Source organism: Cladophialophora psammophila (genome assembly GCF_000585535.1).
Source record: "Cladophialophora psammophila CBS 110553 chromosome Unknown aczJe-supercont1.13, whole genome shotgun sequence".
Lineage (NCBI taxonomy): Eukaryota > Fungi > Ascomycota > Eurotiomycetes > Chaetothyriales > Herpotrichiellaceae > Cladophialophora > Cladophialophora psammophila.
This window is the reverse complement of record NW_006912934.1, coordinates 1,046,375-1,067,427: the sequence shown is the minus strand read 5'-3', so window position 1 is coordinate 1,067,427 and position 21,053 is coordinate 1,046,375. Positions and strand designations below refer to the sequence as shown.

At 51.6% G+C, this 21,053-nt stretch overlaps 8 protein-coding genes across 8 annotated transcripts; 4 read left to right on the top strand and 4 right to left on the bottom strand.

Annotated features, from left to right (window-relative positions):
• Positions 1–350: 350 nt before the first annotated feature.
• Positions 351–1,781, top strand: A1O5_08506 (uncharacterized protein; the record flags this gene model as incomplete). Its single annotated transcript, XM_007749088.1, has 1 exon — positions 351–1,781. The coding sequence occupies one exon, from the start codon at positions 351–353 to the stop codon at positions 1,779–1,781; it is 1,431 nt and encodes a 476-aa protein (XP_007747278.1).
• An 827-nt stretch (positions 1,782–2,608) lies between these two features.
• A1O5_08505 (uncharacterized protein) lies at positions 2,609–4,540 on the top strand (the record flags this gene model as incomplete). Its single annotated transcript, XM_007749087.1, has 4 exons — positions 2,609–2,656; positions 2,750–3,206; positions 3,395–3,777; positions 3,959–4,540. 4 exons carry the CDS (start codon positions 2,609–2,611, stop codon positions 4,538–4,540), a joined length of 1,470 nt encoding a protein of 489 aa, XP_007747277.1.
• A 402-nt stretch (positions 4,541–4,942) lies between these two features.
• A1O5_08504 (glutathione reductase (NADPH)) lies at positions 4,943–6,708 on the bottom strand (the record flags this gene model as incomplete). The annotated part of the gene is made up of 5 exons (XM_007749086.1): positions 4,943–5,072; positions 5,183–5,308; positions 5,383–5,612; positions 5,666–6,503; positions 6,560–6,708. The coding sequence occupies 5 exons, from the start codon at positions 6,706–6,708 to the stop codon at positions 4,943–4,945; spliced, it is 1,473 nt and encodes a 490-aa protein (XP_007747276.1).
• Positions 6,709–7,450: 742 nt separating this feature from the next.
• On the bottom strand, positions 7,451–8,478 carry A1O5_08503 (enoyl-CoA hydratase; the record flags this gene model as incomplete). The annotated part of the gene is made up of 2 exons (XM_007749085.1): positions 7,451–8,072; positions 8,123–8,478. 2 exons carry the CDS (start codon positions 8,476–8,478, stop codon positions 7,451–7,453), a joined length of 978 nt encoding a protein of 325 aa, XP_007747275.1.
• Positions 8,479–12,254: 3,776 nt separating this feature from the next.
• On the top strand, positions 12,255–13,856 carry A1O5_08502 (uncharacterized protein; the record flags this gene model as incomplete). The annotated part of the gene is made up of 1 exon (XM_007749084.1): positions 12,255–13,856. The coding sequence occupies one exon, from the start codon at positions 12,255–12,257 to the stop codon at positions 13,854–13,856; it is 1,602 nt and encodes a 533-aa protein (XP_007747274.1).
• A 496-nt stretch (positions 13,857–14,352) lies between these two features.
• Positions 14,353–14,878, bottom strand: A1O5_08501 (ribonucleoprotein-associated protein; the record flags this gene model as incomplete). The annotated part of the gene is made up of 3 exons (XM_007749083.1): positions 14,353–14,615; positions 14,685–14,740; positions 14,817–14,878. 3 exons carry the CDS (start codon positions 14,876–14,878, stop codon positions 14,353–14,355), a joined length of 381 nt encoding a protein of 126 aa, XP_007747273.1.
• Positions 14,879–15,665: 787 nt separating this feature from the next.
• On the top strand, positions 15,666–16,168 carry A1O5_08500 (V-type proton ATPase proteolipid subunit; the record flags this gene model as incomplete). Its single annotated transcript, XM_007749082.1, has 2 exons — positions 15,666–15,780; positions 15,843–16,168. 2 exons carry the CDS (start codon positions 15,666–15,668, stop codon positions 16,166–16,168), a joined length of 441 nt encoding a protein of 146 aa, XP_007747272.1.
• Positions 16,169–17,536: 1,368 nt separating this feature from the next.
• Positions 17,537–18,788, bottom strand: A1O5_08499 (uncharacterized protein; the record flags this gene model as incomplete). The annotated part of the gene is made up of 2 exons (XM_007749081.1): positions 17,537–18,393; positions 18,443–18,788. The coding sequence occupies 2 exons, from the start codon at positions 18,786–18,788 to the stop codon at positions 17,537–17,539; spliced, it is 1,203 nt and encodes a 400-aa protein (XP_007747271.1).
• Positions 18,789–21,053: the final 2,265 nt, after the last annotated feature.

Below are 21,053 nucleotides of genomic sequence, written 5' to 3'. Positions count from 1 at the left end.
AAGCGATGGACAAACGATGCACAACCACATCAAACAGGAGTGAAGCCTGACAGACGATGAACAAGGCGGGCAGTAAAAGGAAAGGCTGATATGCTAACCTAAATTGGATTAGCGTACCTATCACGCTGAGGATCACGTCGCCGCGTCTTGCTGAGCCTCAACCCCTCCCAAGGTCCAACGTGTTTGCTGTCGCCTCATCCAATAACTTTCTTTAATGCAGTGTGCTCGCAAAATTAAGTCTATAGACAAAGTCGAGGCAACTCCAACCGCGCCTATTGAATCCAAACCCAGCCAGAGCTGCAGCAAACAGACATCTTTCTGACTTCGCTTCTGCTGGCGATGCGCCAACCATGGCCCGTCTAAACACCCGCGCAGACTCCTCTGATACCGAGAACGAGAGGCTCACGAGCTCTCCCAGTCTTCATACACCAGATACCTCGCACGCTCGTTCCGCTGATACTCAGGCGTACGGCTCCGATAAAGAGAACGAGCGTCGTCGTACAAGTGGGAAAAGGAAGAGAACGAGCCCTGCAGTCCATATGTCGGGTGGAACTCCAGGCGACTCTCGAAAGCGAAGGAGAACAGGGGGAGAAGAATCACAGACCCCATCGGCCCAACAATACTATGATCCTGACCAGAATCCCGAAGAACGACGCCAAGTCCGCAGGGGTTTGCGCAGTCTCTTCGCGAAACTCAACGATTCCAAGGCCGAATATCTCCGGCCTGACTCGAAAGGCCTCGAGGAGACTCTCAGAGAAGCAGATGAACTTTACAAGAATGTCAAGCAAACTTCGGAAGCCACAATTGATTCGCGATTGCTCCTCGAAACTGCAGCGCTGTCGTCCAGAAAGATCAACAATATGACTCTGGGTGATGGGACAACCTGTATTGACGTGGACGACTTCATCACCAAATGCATTGTATTTATGAAACAGGGTAACGAGCCAGGCAAGTGTCATCAGAATGAAGTCCCAAGCACTCAAACTCAAGGTCGACGGCGAAGACGGCGTCAGGAAGCGGATGAAGACGACGAAGGCGATACCATGAATTGGGAGTATCTGGGGAAGAATGCCTGCTTCCTGTACAACTCACGTCCTTGCTTGACTGGCTTTCTCCTTGGTCCTCTATCGGTGCAGAAAAAAGTCCGGCAACAAACCCAGCGGAGGGCTCAAGACGCCCGTACCCAATCCACACAAGCAGTGCGTCCGATCCGGCTTGACGACGGAGACTTGGAGAGGCAAGAATCGGCAAGTCTCACTGAGATCTGCACCGAGATTGCGCGGCTTCTGCAAAAGGCTATGGTTACAAGCCGAGCCAATGCAGAAGCAGATGTCCGCAACGCAACAGGAGACCTTTCGGACCAAGACCTGCGAGAGATCCTGCAGAGGAATGTAATAGCTGACAACGGGGGTTTGCCTCTTTTCAACTTCTGCGTGAACCCAAAATCGTTTGGACAGACAGTCGAAAACATGTTTTACGTGAGCTTTCTGATCAAGGAAGGAAAGGTTTCTCTGGAACTCGACAGCCAGGGATTGCCGACGCTGCGCCTCGAAGAGCTCAAGACTCTAGAAGAGAGGCAGGAGGCACAACGCAACCAAGCCATCTTCACACTTGACTTTGACGTCTGGGAGGATATCATTCGGGATTTTGGCATTGAGAAGAGCATCATCCCTCATCGGACTGAGGGGAAGTACGATGACGGGATGCTAGATTATGCGCGCATGGAGGACGATGTTGACCTCAGTGAGGAAGAGCAGGAAGATTCTGATGCATACTCCTGAGTTTGAAAGGTTGTTGGGAGCTGGGTACGACGTGATGTTTTGTGTTTGTACGATGTAACAGGCTCGTGTTTGTAGGATGAAGCAGCCTCGTGTCTGTTCTCATGCGATGGATCGTTGTTTGTTTGTCTGACTTCTGTTTTCTCCAGCACATGTCATGAGATGAATGGACTATTCGGCACACCAATACCCGGGCTCACAGTCTGACTGTTTGTGAGACCCAACCAGCTTGCAGAGGATGATCCAAGCGATACTCTACTATGCCGTCTTGTAGGAATATTTGGAGAAGCGGGTCTGGGCTTCGGTCTTTGCCCCCCTTTGGTTCACCGTTGCACTAGAGAGACAATGCATCAATAGGCTCTTTTTCTCCGCCTTGTACTGAGCATCCACACAGCATCTTCCCCGCGCCGCCCGCAGTTATCCCTTGGTCTAAGCAACAACGCCACCAACGCCATTCCATGTATGATCTTCATACCACATCCCACATCACCTTCTGGTCCCTCATTTCTCATATGCCGACTCGCCCATGGGGCCCCTGACCCTGTCTCGGACTGCCAGAACGTGTGATGCAAGATGAACGAGCCGGGCATGACGGCCTTGTTGCCGATCGGGTTTGTTCCGTTGGAAGTTGATCTTCGCACGAATGCCACCGGAGGCCGATGATATTAAGGTGAGTGAAGATGCAACGTGCCCCCTCCTTGAGCCGTTCTTCTCTCGCCTGTTGGGATTTCCCTAGTTCCAGGTAGGTGCCCAGCTCAGACTCTATCTCGAAAAGCAAGGAAAAGAAAGAAAGAGAGCAAAAAAAGAGAGGGAGAGATTTTAAAAAAAAAATGGAGAAATCACTGCCCGCAGAGCATCGCGAGGATACAAGTCCAGAGGTAAGCAGAGCACACTTACATATACACCGGCATTCCCTCACAAACCTTTCCCATGAGGTGCCATGTTTCTTTAATAAGACCTCGTCGGTACAGAAACCGGTCATCGCATCGCCGCCGTCGAGCGACGAAGATGCCGCTGCCGTCGTCGACCACATCGAGTACGAAAAGCGCAACCGACGCCTCAACCGGCGCCTGGACATTCGCATCCTCCCGCTGTGCTGCTGGGTGTACCTGCTCAACTTCCTCGATAGGGGCAACATCGGCAACTCCAAGGTGCTCAACTCGGAAACAGGCGACGACCTGCTGCAGCAGACGCACATGACAGCGGGTGGCTACGCCGTCACCGTCTCGCTCTTTTCCCTCGCCTACACGCTGTTCGAGGTGCCCAGCAACTATGTCATGAAGCACTGGGTGCGGCCATCGCTGTGGCTGGCGTTCCTGCTATTCGCGTGGGGCGCGTTGACACTTGGGTTTGCCGGCGTGCAGAACTATGCTACCGTCGTTGTGTTGAGGTTTTTGATCGGCGTCTTTGAGGCCGGTTTCTTCCCAGGTAGGTAACGAGGCTCCCGGTTTCCCCCAGGTTTCAATGGAGCAGGAGGGATGCTAGAATCCTCTGGTTCTTTGGTTTAATTGTCGTTGGGAAAAAAAACAGAAACCATTCCGGTGGAACAATCTGGAGTTGGTCCCGCCGAATCCCAAGATCATGAAGACTGATTTCCCAATTCTCCTTGGCTATAGGCATCGTCTACTTCATCACGATCTGGTACCGCTTCAACGAGCGCGCCGTCCGCATCGCCTGCGTTGTCGCCTTCTGCAACCTGGCGGGTGCCTTCGGAGGCGCAATCGCTTACGGCGTGGGCCACATTAACGGCTCCGCCGGCCTCCAAGGCTTCAGGTGGCTGTTTATCATCGAGGGTATCATCACACTGATCTCGGCGTCCTTCTTGTTCTTCCTCCCTGATTACCCTGCCCGCGCCAAGTTTCTGAACGAGTCGGACAAGCGGTTCGCAGAGGACCGGTTGAAGGAAAGAGGAGGCGGCTATCTCAGGAGCCATGCTTCGAGAAAGGAGGTTGTTGCGACATTCTTCAGTCCGAGGATGTTAGCGCATTACATTGCATACGTGAGTTTTCTTTTCCTCCCTTCTTCTTTTCTCGACCGAACACACCCGTTACTACACATCAGGAGCTACCCGCCCTATCTTCCCCTCCCCTTCTCTCCCCCTCTCGACCCCTGAGTCCGGCCCGCCATCTTGAGACATCTCACAGCGGAAGGCTGACCGTGTAATCCGTTCTGACTCACAGATCGCCGACGTCGTCCCACAAGGTTCGTTCACATTCTTCACCCCGACTATCGTCAACGGTCTGGGTTACACGTCGATCCACGCACAACTCCTGACCGTGCCGCCGTGGTGCGTCGGCTTCGTCGTGGCAATCACGCTATCGTACAGTGCGGACCACTTCAACGCGCGCGGCGTGCATATCACGCTGGCCTCGCTGGTCGGCGCCACGGGCTGGCTGGCCGCGGGCCTCCTGCCGCCGGACGCATACGGCGCGCGGTACGGCTGTCTGTGCCTCGCAGCGTGTGGAGCGTTTCCCGTCGCGCCCTCGATGGCGAACTGGGTCGCCTGCAACACGCCGTCACTCCTGACCATCCCCTTCGCCATTGCCCTCAACAACAGCTCCGCCGGCATCGGCCAGATCATCGCCCAGTGGATCTGGAAGGCCGACGAGGCCCACAAGGGTTATCCCACCGGCAACTTCACCTGCGCGGCCTGCGGCTTCTTCGTCGCCGCCGTTACGGCCGGGCTGAGGCTGTGGTATGGGCGCATGAACAAGTACGGAGTGAGGGATGCTAGTGGGGCAGAGAGGGTATGGGCTCTGTAAGGACAAACCCTTGTACACATGTGGAAAGGGGGTTTGAGGAGTGCTTGAAAAAAAGAAGAGGACGCAAGTGGCTTGTACTCAGGAGATATATATATGAACGAGGAAAGGTTTCAACGTCGGGCCAAGTTTGAAAGTCTATGCTGTCTTGGCAATCGCATTCTCAAAGTCGACACAACTCTAATTATGTGTAGATGGCAGACGCGGCGTTCTTGGTCTCTGGAAGTGCAAAGAGGTGTAGCCGAACGGGTGCAAGATACCTAGTTATGTACCAAGACGAGCTTGCTCTATGCCGTTCTTTTCCTCATTAAGACCATCTAAGCAAAATTCTATGCCCGGAGAAAGGTCACAGGGACGGTTGGATTTTCTACCTCATTGTCACGAGTTCCTCTGCGCTGGTCTATTCTAATTGTAAGCAGTCTGACTTCCCAAGTGGCACAGCAAGATCGGGAGGGATGACGATGGAAAACGTACCGGATGGATAGCAACACAACTATCAAAGTCTTTCTTTGTTGCGCCCATTTTGACGGCAACACTAGAAGATTGCACTGTTAGCCACAGCACAGAACCAACCGAAACAAAATTTGCAGGTATCCCTTCCAGACAAGCCACGGGGGAGACTGGTAATCAGTAGTCAGCACTCACCCAAAGCCCTGCATCATCTCATCTACTCCTCGGCCCAGGATATGCAGACCCACGATTTCCTCGCGCGGACCTTGACACACGATCTTGAATTCTGTCGGTTCTTTCTTCTTTTCTTCTGGTGGGTATCTAATAAAATCCAATTAGTCCAGAATCCCTAGGTCTCTCTGGTTGTAAGTCCCGGGCAGCTGATAATCACTTACACGTCGTAGTACATAGCCGAGAACTTCGTGTGATACACTTTTACATTCTCTTTGCCGTAGCGCTCGATCGCTTGGGGCTCGGTAAGGCCGGTGGCGCCGACTTCAGGGTGCGAGAAAACAACAGAGGGGATACGTTCGTAATCGAGGTGCGACTCTTTGAGTTCAGGAGGGCCAAAGACGCGGTTACCTAGTTGGCGACCGGCGGCGATGGCGACGGGTGTAAGTTCGGCCTGGCTCAATGGTCAGAAGGACATCCATTTTGGTGATCTGGAGTTTCGTATACCTGGCCTGTAACATCTCCGAGGGCATAAACACCCTCAACGGATGTGTTCTGATACTTATCCACCACAATATGACCGTTTTTGTTCGTTTTCATCGGGATATTCTCCAATCCCAATCCCCTCGTTTCTGGACCTCGCCCAATTGCCCATAATAGTTCATTGGTGATCATCTCCGAGCCATCGTTCATTATTAACTTAAGCTGCTTCTCTCGAGGATCGGAGCCGTCTGCGCTACCAGGATGCAATTGTATGACTTCCTTGATACCGGGATGCTCTCGATGTACGTGGACGCCGATTTCTTCATAATGCTTGGTCATGGTCTCTTGAACCATGGGATCGAATTTTCTCAAAAAGGTATTGCCACGGATGAACAGGTGCGTCTCCACGCCGATGGCGTTCATCACACCTGCAAGCTCGACCGCGATATAACCTGCGCCGACAAACACCATCTTCTTGGGGAGATGCTTGATCAGGAAGAACTCGTCGGAGGTAATGCCGTATTCTGTGCCTTTGATCCCTTCCGGGATTGTCGGATATGATCCAGTCGCAATGCAGATATGCGGTGCCATTACCCTGAATGCTTCACCCCCATCTTTGGGCTTGACTTCCATCTCGTGCTCGCTAACAAATGTTGCTTGGCCCTTGATCAAATCAATGCCTTCTTTCGCCCAGTTATTCTCATAGGCGCCGTTGAGGACTTTGATTCTGGCATCGCGCTTCTCGACGAAAGTCTTGAAATCGAAGGAGTTGCCGTCGCCGAATTTGTAGCCGTAGTGTTTGCCTGCTGCCATGGCTTCGCTGATGGACGCAAAGTTCCAGGTCATTTTCTTGGGTACGCAACTGGGATGGTAGATCAGTATATGTGCCTCACTCGATTCGTAGGCTTCTTGCTTTACCCAACGTTCACGCAGCAGCCTCCTGATACACCTGCATCGATGATACATGTCTTTGCACCGTACCATCCACTTGCTCTTCTGGCAGCACCACTCCCACCCGATCCACCACCAATGACTATGTAGTCATACTGCTTCGTGATCGGAGCCATCCTCGAGGAGGAAGAGGAGAATTGCCTTGTGAGGCCCGCAAGTCTCGAGACAGAGGCAGGGGACGAAGCGGGGTCCGGCCGCAGCGGTTCAATGTGCAGGGACCTTGCAGACGCCAGAATCGGAGTTCGGTTGAGTGTAGCACACAGCCTGGAGAGTCGACCGGGCCTAATTGACATGTCACGGAGGGAGGAATGGAAAGAAGACGGAGAAGGCAGGCCCCAGAGCTTTTATCGAATTCAAGAAACGGTCTTCCAATCTCAGAGGGGCCTTGGATCTTGGTCGCCAATGTCTGCACCATCTGTATGGCGGTTGGTGATGATGTGATCCGCGTCTCAGAAAGATTCCTGTCACCCCCACATCGACGTTCCGCCAATGGCCTGGAGAAGACGCCCCCCAGCCCCGTCTAGCGCCCCGATTGCTTATCAAATCGCACAGCAACGGTGTTGACGGCCCGAGCGGCGGTGACACGGTCTGCATGGTCTTTGCTTTGCTCGGCAAGATTGCGAGCCACAAGGTTGGCCACAAATGACTGATCTAGCTGCAGATGGATTTTTGATTGCTTTTCGCTTAAGAAAGGCACGCGCATCCAATTGATTTCTGGTTCGGGACTCAGTACCCTGCCTCAAAGGGGCAGGTTAAACTAACTCAAACGGCTATTTGCGAGGTTTGTTAGAATTCTGTGTGAAGCAGATCTCGTCTCCCGGAGAAACTCAGATCGGAGGCTATGTAGCATGCTCAAATCTATAGCTTAGGCTTCCCTCTGGGATCGGGCCTTTTCTCGCCAACATCAATCTGGTTCCACCAAGGATACCCGTCTGGAGCGTCCTGAGGTACTTGCCCGGTGAAATTAACCGGCCTCTTCTGCAGGAAGCTCTCAACACCCTCGACATTGTCCTTGCTGCCAAACAAGCCATGGATGATCCTCGAATCAAGAAGATGGGCACCCTCTGCGCTATCTGCTCCTCGGTACATAAGCTCTCTCATAACCTTTGTTGACACGGTCGATGTGTTCTTCGCTACCTCGTCAGCGAGCTCGAGTGCTCGAGCCAAGGTGGCCTCTGGAGTTGGACATGTCTCGGAGAAGAGAGTTCCGAACAGCGGACTGTCGGCAGGATATACGGCGCCAGTCGTCGTCAAGTGTAGTGCTCTGGAGTGACCGATCAACCGGGGCAGGAAGTAGGAGGAGCAGGCTTCCATAATGATCCCGCGTCTGCTGAAGACGAAGCCAATCTTGGCTTTGGCATAGGCGATTCGAATGCATGCTGGTAAGCACATGGTGATGCCCACACCAACAGCTGCACCTTGGATGGCAGCAATGGTCGGCTTAGAACAGTGGTGAATTGCTAAGGAAGTTCTCCCTCCGCTGCGTGAACATGTCAGTCTCGGCTTCGTGTGATCAATTATCTCTCGTACCCATCTCTGTGGTCCACATCACGTTCAGTTTTGGGATTCTTGACCTGGCCAGTCTCATCTCTTGCTCCCAAGAACCCAATTTCCAGATCAGCCCCAGCACAGAAGCTCCTTCCTGCGCCAGTCAAGACAACTACCTTGACCCGTGGATCAATGTCGATGAGTTCGTACACTCGTTCCATATCCTCCCGCATTTGATCTGTGAAGGCATTGTGTTTCTGCGGTCTGTTTAATGTTATGATGAGCACTGGCGTCGGAGTTGGTGAGGATTCGGGGACGTGAGAGACTTTGATCTGCTTGAGAGGAAGGGTGGCGTAGGAATCGGGGATCTGCAGAGGTGGATGAGGTCTGGGAGGCATTTTGGATACAGCGGGTACGGGTATAGGTTGGTAGATGCAGAAAAGTGAGGGCAATGAGTTCAGAGATGTCAGGACATCGTTCGCATTCCTTTGCATATGTTGAGTATTTGTTTTCCGTTATACCCTCGGCTGAAGCTCCAAAAGCAGCTCACACCGCGGCCTAGGTAACTCCGTATTTGGGCCATGGAGAGCTGCTGCGGGGGATTAACCGGCGGCTCAAGAACGCTCGGTCGCAGCCGAAGTCTTCGCTGTAGTATCCGGTCAGTGTTTGAAATACAGAAGGCATTCCTGGTGGTTACAGTATCTTGATCTCTTGTCGATAGGCCCTCCCGAAGGCATTTTTGCCTTGATGAGCTTGCTTACCTTTCTGACCAGAGCACAAAACTCGGCTGGCCAACGAACATAGCTTTGGATTTTAAGAAGTGACCAGCCTCCAGTGGTATCATATTGTTCTCAACTTGGGTCGAAATTGCCTCTGGTAAGAACTTTCGATCATCGTGGAGATCCGCTGGAGGCTTGACACAGGACAGACGGTCGAGCGTCGAAGGTGATCTTCGGTAGGACGGTCCATGACGATTATGAACTCCTTTGCTCGTTAGCTTGCGAACATCTGTGTTCTTTGGCGGCGGTGGAAGCGTTTGAAGCTCTCTTGGGCGGCTTTAGCTATGTGCATTGGTTTTTGAACGGCTGCCTACGCCCAGCAAAACATGTATACATAAATCCCTTGATGATCATCAACATCGCATCAACGGTAACTCGAATGATGGAGTGATTATGGATGGCTCTTCAGAGCTTCCCTCTACTTGCTCCGTATTTTCGCCATTTGACAGCTCCTGACACTGGTAAACTGAGATCTCGACACCTGCTTGTCGCTTTCGTTCATCCAACATGATCAGCGTAGCCAGCGGTCACTCTAATAACTACTATGCTAGAGCCAGATCCCATTCAAGGGCAATTAAGGAAATCTCTTCTCCAAAGCTTTGCTCAAGGCAAAGTGACAATGATGAAAAGGATAGGGGCCAAAAAATACGCGGATAAGAGCCCCGAAGGACACTTAATAGCGACGTCCACCGCGATGTGCAATGCAGGGACACCGCCATAGCAAACCCACTTCTTGAGCTAGGTTGCTCCCACAAGGTCTATCATCATGTTAGCGACTTGTGTTGTCAATGGTAAGGGGTGGTTGGGGGAGAACGCACAAGTATGTCTTTTTTCAAAGGGGACTGGGGAATGCGACGTATTTAAAGAAAAATCCATGCCAAGATTCCAGCAGTCGGTATGTACTGTACACTGCAAATTGAGTCACGCTACGGTGCCAAGATGCTCTAAAATCCAGTCAATCTCCGATGTGGACCCCATGAGGCATTACTGGGCGAGGTCGGTACTATGGGCAGCACTGGGAACCGACTCGCTCAGTACCTAGAGAATCATGCGACCAGGCAGCTCATCAACAGCTTCCCTACAGACGAGCAAGCAAACCTAGGTCGGCAACAGATGGGGACAAACCCAGGTCATGATATACCGGCATATAGCTAAGGACGAAGTGAGAGGACTCTGTGTGTGGGACCTCAGGAAACCCAACATGTCGCCCTCCAGGTGGACTAGGTGTGACTTTCAGGCCATGATCATCACAACAGCAGGTTGAAAGTGAACACAAAAACCAAGACAATGTTGTCAGGGCTGTTTTCTCCAAGGCTTTGCGCAAGGCAAAGACATTGATGAAAAAAGGGTATGGTTTTTTGAATTTTCAAGTTTTTTTTGGGATTTTTTTGGGTATAGGTGAAAAACTCCAGGAGACTCAATTACACCGGCGCAGCAAAGAAGAACACGGGTGGCAGAGCACTCATACTCGTCACAAAGTGCAACAAGCCATCAATCTTGCCTTCACTCTAACCAACTGAGAGCCCGGCTTCCATCCAAAACAAACAATATCAGTTTCTGTAACTGGCCTTGTTTCTGGTTTCCATCAGGAGAACGTCGTCAACAAGAAAAACCACCTTCAGTACGGGGACACGACCTGAATCATTGCGCCTGCGATGAGCAAGAGCACTCCTTACGCACTGCCAGGGATAGGATTTGTAAGAGAGGGGGAAGTTTCTGGCGGATTGTGAGAGGAATTAGGGACCCTGACAGTGGCAGTGTGTGGTTGAACAGCATCCGACGACAGATCCAGTGCCGCGCGTACAGCTCGGTGATAGTCCCGATTGAGCGATGTCTCTGAGGAAAGGTCCAGATACAAGCGTACAGCTCGCCAATATGCCTGATCTGACGAAGGCGAGTAGTCTCTCCACATCTCTGGTGCCGTGGTTCGGTCAGGAGATGTGTGCTGGTTGGACGAGGTCGACTGAGAGGGCCTGTTGACCGGGCGGGGAGCAGGGGTGTCTTCGACAATGTTCTTCTTGCTGCAAATACAACCCATGGTGACGATGGAGTGAGCTTCGTTCACAATGGTTTTGTTGAAATGGTTTGGTAAGAGAGTCTGGAAAAAGAAAAGAGAACTTCCAAAGGACGGGTGACAAGGGCGCTATAAGTACTTGTTGAGGCTGAGGAGTTGACCTGATTAACTTCTCTGGCATCCACTCGAATGATTAACTTTTGAAAGAACCAGCGACTTCCTCCCTCCCATTGAGTCACAGTGGCTTTGAAGGTTTGCGAACAGAGATCTCTCAAATCTTAAACTCCGGATCAGGCCCGTCTAAACGAGCGGGATGGCCCTACAGAGTGATTTAGAACAGGTTGATTGATCCAGCGACCTCCTGCTTCTCAAAAATACTGGTTCGAATTGCATGTCAGAAGTCTTTCACAAAGATGCCAACTGCCGTCCCATCCTCAAGCGAACACGGTGAATGTTCGTCTGCATAAGAAAGCAGCGCAAAGAATGAAGAGAGGCAGACAGGACCGGCAGGAAGCCGCACTGTTGGCAGAATCCCCAAATTCCTTGCGGAGCATCTTGATCCACCAGATGGTGATATCTCTGGCCTCTGACCGCATCGGTGTCCAACGACCCAAGATTGGATTAGGTACAGCACTTCAGTCCACCATGCTGAACCAACCCTTGTCCTGTTGTTTCTGTCGAGTTATTTCTCAATGCCGGTTCTGATCCATCTCTCGGTTCTATTCCCAGCGGCAGCATTGGAGTGCGGATGCCGTGTTCATATAGGGCTGTGGGCCGCTGGATTCTATTGGCCGAACCAACGTTGACCTGGTGAAAGATTTCAATATGACCATGTTTTCTCACTCACGCTATGATGTCTAAGTTTTTGCTTCGCCCTCGTGAAGAGGAAAAAAAAACTTTCTGTAGTGTGTGAAGGGCACGATGAACTGTCGCCGAGCAGGACGTCTTGTCATCGTTGCACCTAATGGCCTCAGAGAGCCTTGCTCGCTTGGCCTTTAAAGAGCCATGCTTGGTGCCTGGGCGCCAATAAATATGACGTAATCATCGCACTTGGAATGTTTCCCGAGCCGTTTGTCTGTTCTGGATGGCGAATGGATGGAGCCTTGACGCGACCTGTTACGTGTCGGTGACATGGCATTCGCTTCTTTGACTTGGTATATGAGAGTGGCGAAGACCATATGAGACCCTGATGAGACCCAACTTCAATCATTTCTACATAACGCCTCACGGAAAGTCTTCCTGAATGCCGTCAAAATGACTTCCCGCCACCAAGTACGGCCATCACTCTTGACACAAGGCTGAGTGCGCTCGAGAACTTGGAGTGTCACCCTCGCAACAGGTAATGCTTGTTCTTGCACGGGCCGAGCTGAAACGGTATAAAATGGCGCATGCATCCAACTCCCGGTTAGACGAATCGTGGGTGGTCGAGGACCAAGGCGATGAGAGCATCAGTTGGGACGAACATTCCGCAGCGTCGGACATCGACGAAGAACAAAAGGCCACATTCCAAAACATACAGAACCCAGAGACGACAAGAGTTATCCGCGAGCGACGCAAATCTCCTAGGTTGTCCACCCCGACATCACCAGAACCAGAGTTCATTATGCCATCTTGGAGAACCACTATCACTCCTTCGGAGCAAATTGTTCGGATGGCTAAACCTCCCACTACTACTAAAGTTGCCCAGTCAAAGAAGCAGAGAACCCTAGTACGGTCAGGTCGATCGAATCAAACACAGGCGCCCGCGCCAATGGCGTCGCCAGTGGTGGACAAGATAGTTCTTGTACTGGTGCATGCCACCGAATGGTCCCTCGATGTCCTCGGGCAGACGCTGAAGACCTTGAAGCGGCCCATCTCCTGGCTTCTTGCGGCATACCTCTTCTTCGGCATCTTGATGCTTGTCCAAAACCTCCTGACGACATCAGTCTATACAGCTTTGTCGCCTATATGTCGCATTCCCGGCGTGTCTCTTCTTAATCTTCCACTCTGTCAGTTTACCTCACTCCACAATGACAAACCAACTCTTCCTGCCAGCGCTTCCGCTCCTGTCGAATTTGATGCCCTAATGAAAACGCAATCTCATTTTGAAGAAATCATGTCTGAATCTGCCGCTGGTGTATCTTTGCCTCTAGATATGAAACGATCTGAGACTTCGATTCGAGACCTGCGGCAGATTGTGCGGTATTCGCAGCTCGCCTCGCGCAATGAAATGGTCCTCGAATTCGATGGGTTTATCGAGACGGCCCGCATAGCATCATACGACCTGCAGAAATTCAATTCGCACGTCGGCCGCGGCGTGGACATTGTCCTGAGCACGGCGCGCTGGACACAACGTGTGCTTGATGACATGGCAGTCAAGCAATCTTCCCGAGGCATCATCCCAGGTTTCATACAGGACAAGCTTCTTGCGCCTTTCAAACCAATACAATTCACCGAAGCAAGGCTTCTCGACCAATACATCTCGCATACGCGGATAGTGTCCGAAGAGATTGAGCGCCTGATCGAAGAGGCCCAAGCTTTGCTCCTGGTCCTGCAGAACCTCGAAGATCGACTCGACGTGATCCACGCAATCGCACTGCGCGACAACGTCTCCGCTCAAGCCAGCAAAGACGAGATCCTGTCGCATCTCTGGACCCTCCTCGGCGGCAATCGCGCCAAGCTGGGCAAGTACAACAACCAACTGACGCTTCTGAGACAAGTCGGCCAGTACCGAAAAGTCGCTTGGGCGCATGTCTCGGCGACGATCCTCAAGCTGCAGGCCATGGGCGCCGAGTTGGAGGAGTTGCGCACCAGGGTGTCGAGCGCCGAGGTGCTGCGAGGACACAAGGAGATCCCGCTCGCGGTGCATGTTGAGAACATAAGATTGGGGGTGCAGCGACTCGAGGAGGGTAGGGAGAACGCCAGACGCCTTGAGCAGGGCCATGTCAGACGGGTTATGGAAGGTGCAGAACAGGGAAATGTCATGGCGTTGGGACAGACATGAGCTTTGTATCTCGAGCGCTGCCTGTCAACGATTCTTACGATTTTAACGGGACAAGGCACAGACGGCGCGGCCCCAAGGCTTTCCATGTCGAATGCATTTTGTGGTGCTTTTCTGTACGAGAATCCTCAGGTTCAATAATCAGCGGGTTGAAGGGGCATGAATGACGATCGGTGTTCAATGTAACAAAGCATATGTCACCCGGCGGTGGTTTCAGTGCCGATTGAATTATGATCATGGACATTAATCAATCACTGCTCTTGTAATAAAGTTTCATTTGTGGTGTTGTAGATTCTGCTTTTGCACAATCATGTCTTCACACTTTCTGTGACTTGTGCTCTTGCAGGGATCAGCTTGCATGCTACAGCATCATCCTACCCTGGAAATATGCCAGAGCACCCCAGACTCATTTCCACTCTCGTACAGCAATCCTTGCGATACCATGGCCCTCCAAGCCCCATATCTTGGGCGCCATGTTCCATTTTCCAAGTCGTCCAATCTAGATCATCAATCTTTCCACCCGATTCTTCAACTCGCGAATCTGGGGCATCAAATCACTAGATTCGTTGGTCGTGATGCTCGCCGCAATAACCGCCCGCGACACACCGCATGCTCTCCCTAGAGCTGTCTTGGAATTGACGTAGACGTAGGGTACGTTCTTGTCTTCTGCGAGAAGGGGTAGGTGCAGGAGGATGGCGAGGGGAGAGGTGTCGGCGGCCAAGACGACGAGTTCGGCGGTGCCGCGGTTGAGAGTTTTCGTCGCTGTTTGTAAAAAAAAAGCGGTCAGTCTTCTAGGAATGAGTCGGCGACAGAGGAATGGAGAGAACTTACTTTCGTTGGCGCCCTTTCTCAGCTGGCGGTGGTGGGAGGCTTGTTGGACGGTGTCCCTACAACATCCGGTTAGTGCTGTGTTGCCGGGTCAAGGACTGAAGAGCTGTCCGAGGAATACAGGCTAGGGCTTACAGAATCTTCTGGGATAGTGCCTCGTCGGCCAAGGGCCACGCAGCGCTCGGGTTGTCAGCCATCTGTGTCTGCTGGGTCGGGTGTTTCGAAATTCTCGATGGAACGTGCTTGAAGATGTTTCGTAAATTTAAGCCTAAGAAAAGGTTTTTATGGATGAGTACAAGCTTGCAGCAAAGGGTTCCTTGCGTTGGCTCGCCCTTTGCTTGTGCAATAAAGCAGGTCACACTAAATGACTCTAGTGTTGGTGAGGAGTATATCAAAAAAATATATTCTGGGGGTTCTAAAAAGTTTAGGCGGAGACGCAGAAGAGGTCGGCTGACCTTCCCTCGCCGGAGGGCTGCCAAGTTGGAGCTTCCCCCTTCGAAACTCGGACCTTTGGAAACATCATCACCCATCTTCCTGCTCAGCACTGAAAAGCCATTCGATTCCTGCTCGACTCCATCATCGCCGTCAAGCTCTTTTCGCTCCCTTGGACTATTCAAGCACCTGTTGATTGATCTAGGAGCTATCCCGAGCGAATCAAGAAGCCAGTCAAGATGTCTTCCGATCTTTGGTACGTGGTTGCTTCTGCCCCCCATGTTCCCTGGTATCCTTCAGCCTGCGCCGGTTTACTCGATAAGTTGGACGGAGCTACTACATAGCACAACATCATATTTGATCTCTTTCTCGATATACATGTACTAATATGACTGCCTCTTTAGCCCCGTCTATGCGGTATGTTGTACCATCCTACTGAATCGCCTCATTGACAATGACGCTTTACCATCACACTCCCTGCTCGCCGGAAAAGCTATCCAGGAAGGGAAGAGGGCTGACTGTTTGAATGTTGAATAGCCCTTCTTTGGCGCCATGGGCTGCACCTCTGCCATTGTCTTCACCTGCTTCGGCGCCGCCTATGGAACCGCAAAATCCGGCGTCGGCATCTCCGCAATGGGTGTTCTTCGACCTGATCTCATTGTCAAGAGTATGGCCTTCTAGCCCACATATCCGCCGAACACAATCGACCAGAGGAACTGACACAAACAGACATTGTCCCCGTCATTATGGCCGGTATCATTGGTATCTACGGCCTGGTCGTCTCTGTCTTGATCTCCGACAATCTCTCCCAAAAAGAAGCACTTTTCACCAGCTTCATCCAGCTTGGTGCTGGATTGTCTGTCGGTCTTGCCGGTCTGGCTGCAGGCTTCGCGATTGGCATTGTTGGTGATGCTGGCGTTCGCGGCACTGCACAGCAACCTCGCTTGTTCGTCGGCATGATTCTCATCCTCATTTTCGCCGAGGTGTTGGGTCTCTACGGGTTGATTGTTGCGCTATTGATGAACTCAAAAGCGCAGACTGATGTGACCTGCTAGACTGGGAGAGGAGCGCGGGTATGAAGGAGGGAGAACAGGATGACGGCTGCGCTGGAGCGTCATGAGGAGGGCAGAGTGCTGAGGACAAGAAGGATGAGATCAAGATGAAGTGAGGCCGTACATGGGACGCATCGAATGAGACTGGCAATTGCGAATTTCTCCTCTGTCAGCCATAAACCAACGTCAACTACCACCGAGAACCGACAACAACCACCACCCACACCGGGGACAGCTATTTCGCAACAGACTTGTCCTTGAATCCGAATACTTTTGATGTATGAATGCTAGAGCTTTTTGATCACAGATCAGGCGGCGCAAATTAATTGCTCGCTCACTGGGCTAGGGCTACGGATAGTATAGTATATTGTATTGAACTCGTTAACCTCTGCTACGCCTGGAGGGCAACTACTTTTCTCTCGTTTCTTTTCCCCTCCTGATTCGATCCTATCTCCATATAAGCACCTGTAGTGGGTCGCAAGAGCATCAGGGTACTTCGTTTTTCTCTGCCACAGGACTCTCCTTCAAAAGTTGTAACGAGCTGGCAGAAACGCACAGCAGAGCAGAGTAGGTGATACATTCGAGTTAAAAGCACCTCTGTGTTCCTGTGCCTGTACAAGCATGTTCCCTACTAGCTAGAGCTTCTGGTCTCTTCTTTCCTCTCGCCGTGCACGAGGACGGGGCGGCAGACGTGGGCATGGACGCGGATAATAGTTTTGCAGAAGCACTGGGCGAGGTGGACACTGCGCGAAAGGCGAGGGAAGCCTTGTGATGTACTCTCTCCTGCTTCAAGGACGCCGTACTTGTGCTTGCAACGGAGTGCATACGGAGTCCAGACGGAGTATTCCTCGTCCGGTGACTTGATTTACACATTCGCACGCTTGGAGTACTTGTAGGACTTGTACTTAGGGAGGCGTGCCAAAGTCCGAAGTCGGAACCCATGTAGACGTGCACGAGTCCCTCCTGTTCCGAACTCGTCTTCGTCCTCATAGCCGTATTAATACTTACAATTCCAAAGGTGCCCAGGTGGACAAAGACAGGAACGAACCAATAAAATCGACCCAAGAGTCCCAAAAGAGAGAGCGAAGAGATTATTCTTGTAGGGTGTCTGAGGATCAAGTACCTAATTCAAGGAAGGCTGTATGTAGTCTGCGTTGCGTCGCAATAATTTAACCGACGATTTCGTTACTCGCACTGCTGTTGCACCGAGAGTCGATGAAGCAGGAAGGACTCTGCACGACCCGCTTGAAATGCAATGACAACGTGTAAAACCCCTCGTCCAAGCATGTCTAAAACTCAGGTGTTTGTTCCTTGCAAGCAATGCAAACTGGCAAAATAAACATCGAGTTCCGCTTCCCCCATCAGGTGGCATTATATCTGCCCCAACTTCCTCCTCAAGTTCCTCGTCTTGCGCATCAACTTCTTATACTTGTGCTTCTTCATCTTCAGTCGTCTTTGTCTCTTAACGCTGATCGCATACATCCCTTCCCTTCTCTTTCCTGAAGTAGAGCCGATCTGCCTTCGGCGACCGATCATCCCGTTTCTTCCCGACGGCGTATGATGTTCGATCTCTTGGACAGAGGACGATGCATCTGGGTTCTCAATTTCCATCATGGGAGCGCCGCGGCTGGTGAAAAAGCCTCCATTTTGAAGGTCCGACGAGTCTCGAGGAACGTTGATAACAACCTGTTGAATGTAAGGGTCGTTGTATTCTTGTTGTTCGATTTCCACTTCCAGCGCCTTGGCTTGCGTTTCTTCTTCCTTCTCAGCTTGGGCTGCATATTGCTCTTCGCTAGCATTGATCTCAGCATCGCTGATGGGTCGAGGGACAGGAGGGACATTGAAGGGCCGAAACCTTCGTTGGATTTCTTGGATGACTAATTTGATATTGCCCCCCGGAACGTGGATGGTTTGCGGAGCGCCGTCGAGGTGATGTGTTCGACTAGGATCAGCAGGGTTCTCATTGCGCTGCATGAGAGCTTTGATCAGAGCTGCCTTCTGCTCGGCATTTTGTGAGTTTTGATCGGCCTGCTTTTGAGCAATATGCTCATCAAGAGCTTCCACGGCCGAAGCGAGCGTGTAAATCACGTCTTGAGACGCAGTCCGTGATCTTGACTTGGGTTTTGGTTGGAAAATTTTGTCGATTGCTTCTATCGATGCCTCTGGAGGCACAGGTCCGGAAATAGACATGGGTCGATGGGTTGAGAAGAAGGAGGCAACATAGACATCTAGCGATGGGGATCAGCTTGGGACAACCTAATTATCGGGTATGCAAACCTTTAGGGTTCAAGTGCTCTAGACTTGGGACAGCGGGTAATCTGGAAGTCCAGTCATCTTGGGTATCCTTGTTGTCAACCTTGTCCTTGGAGGATCTCTTCCTCGAAAGGCGCGACTCGGCGCCCGGGCGCTTCGATTCTGATCGGGGAGCACCGACTTGTTTTACCGAAGCTGCTGGGATTGCGGAAGAGCCATTTTTGGGCGGTATGGGCGGTTTTGAAGAGGAATGCCGCCGCTGATGAGTGTTGGAGGTGAAGGATGCTATCGTAGGAGTGGCCGGGCGAGAGGATACTGAAGGTGCATTGCTGCAAGTGCGCGCCACGCGGCGCAGAGAAGTATTGAACATGTGTCACCAGTACTCGGAAAGGAGAGTAGGAAGGGACAAGACGTCCCAGGTATAATGGCGCGGGGTGATGGGTCGGATGGTTGAGCTGATAAAGAGAGAAGACGCAAGATCGGAGTTGAACGTGACGGCGATTGAATGCCAAGGGCTTCAGGCATGGCAAAAGCGACACTGCCCCGATGTGCAGCCTAGTAGCCACGTGAGTCAGCAGTCATGAGAGCCTGCAAGTACTTTACCTACTTGTTACAAGTACTTGTACTGTAGTCGGCGAGTCGCCCCTCTGTTCCAGCCACAGCCTCGAGGTACATAGCCACGAGCTTGCCACGAGCCACCACCACCACTTGTAGTTAGAATTTTGTTATTCTTTCCCTCCTTCACTCAAGTCATGACATGGCAGCCTTAACAGCAAGTATCTGGCGTGAGGGGATCGCGATTGGGGTTATAAACACGTGAAGCCTAGGTTTGATAATACCAGACTGCATAAACTTTCGCTGCCCACCAGCTTTCGAATCTTCCAACAACATCGTTCTCACTTGCTCCAGCCACCTCAGAGAAGAGGTAGACACACCTACAGATTTCTTCGATTCACCGGATTCTCTGCGATATCTAGAGATCCGAACCCTCGGAGCGAGGAGACAACTATCACCACTGTGGATGAGCATCTGTAAATATAGTCCAGAGTGCTCCGCTTGCTCTATGCTCTATTTTCAACCATCAGCTCTTAAATTGAAGCGCAAGGCTTTTGGGCACATTTCACACCGAGTGTACACCCATGGTACCCTACGCCCCGGCTGATGAATACACAGTAAGCCGGATTCAAAAATCAGTGGTAGTTCAACACGAGGTACATCGCTCGAGAGTGCGCCATAATATCGAAGCAGCCGCTATACTAGATACAACTAACAGTATAGGATGAATGACAGAAGTCCGCTATTCCTAAGGATAACCAACATACTAATGTGAATGCAGAGCTCCTCCGATCCAACAGTGAATTACTCTACTCTTGTCGCACTGTGCCACTTATTTTTGAATGCGGTTTGACAGGCTCTGAAAGAGCCTTGTGCGGTCCGTTTCATATCTGCATCATCCACGGTAAAACGTAAAACGCCCTGTGTCGCATCACCCCCTTATCAAGAGCATCTCGGTGCCTGCAAGCCCATAGAGTTCCATAAGTATTTGCGACTGCCTCCCACTTGTCCGCGCTGCCGTCATACGCTAAAGCTGCCAACACAATCATCTTACCCAAGAGCTTCCGAATGGAAATCACCAGCCTGTCACTCCTCGGCAAGCAAGGAATCAGTCACCCTCCCAGTCGGCCCCGGCGATGTTGGGCAAGATCATAGCTTCCTGAAATTGCTCCTTCAATTATCAACATCGTGGGCATCGCAGCGATTGCTGGGATCCTGTTTGTCGACGACAACGAGCCCGTGCCGAGTTCCTTCTATGGCATAACAGTAAGCTGAGCGTCTGAAGGCTCTTCGAATAGCTTCGGATTGACTTTGTGCACAGCTCAATGCCATCATATCCCTCCTCGCCACTATTTCCCAATCCCTCGTTGCGCTTGTCGTGGCGTCGGCCAGTGGCATTGGCTCAGTCGAAACAACAGTCGTCGCTATGATCTGCAAATCTTCGATGATGGCAGCAGAGGACCACTAGGTGCTGTACGACTTGGCTGCTCTGGCAGATGTCGGATCTTTGGCGTTACCTGGCGCTCTCATCACCATTTGCTTGATTGCAATTGACCCCTTTGCTCAGCAACTGCTCACTTATCCAACCAGACCTGCGAATACAAATTCATCGCAGCCATAGGTTCAACAAGCCCAGAATCTAACCAGCGAAATTGCCAACACTGTTAACTACTCTGCAATACTTGCTGATTCTCCAGGTCTGGATACATATCTGGCGGGGTTTTGGCTGCAGACCATCTATCACGGAATCTTCTCCGGCCCCAAAGAACTAGATGCTGTCTGTCCAACAGGCAATTACACATGGCCACGATTCTACAGTACATCCTGGCGCTCCATCTGCTGGGATATTATCTCCTCTATCAGCCTTGCCGACTGTGTTTTCTCATTTGATCCTGCTGCGCCTTCGAACACTTCTAGCCACAGCTGTAACCTTTCCATCAGTGATGCACAGCCACAACCGATATACGCAACGAGGACTTCTAGCCCCTGGGGAAATGAAGTCTTAATCTGGATCCTTGGCCCACGGTCTCTGATCTTCCGGAATTTATTCGCTCCACCAGATTCGGTATCTATGATAAAG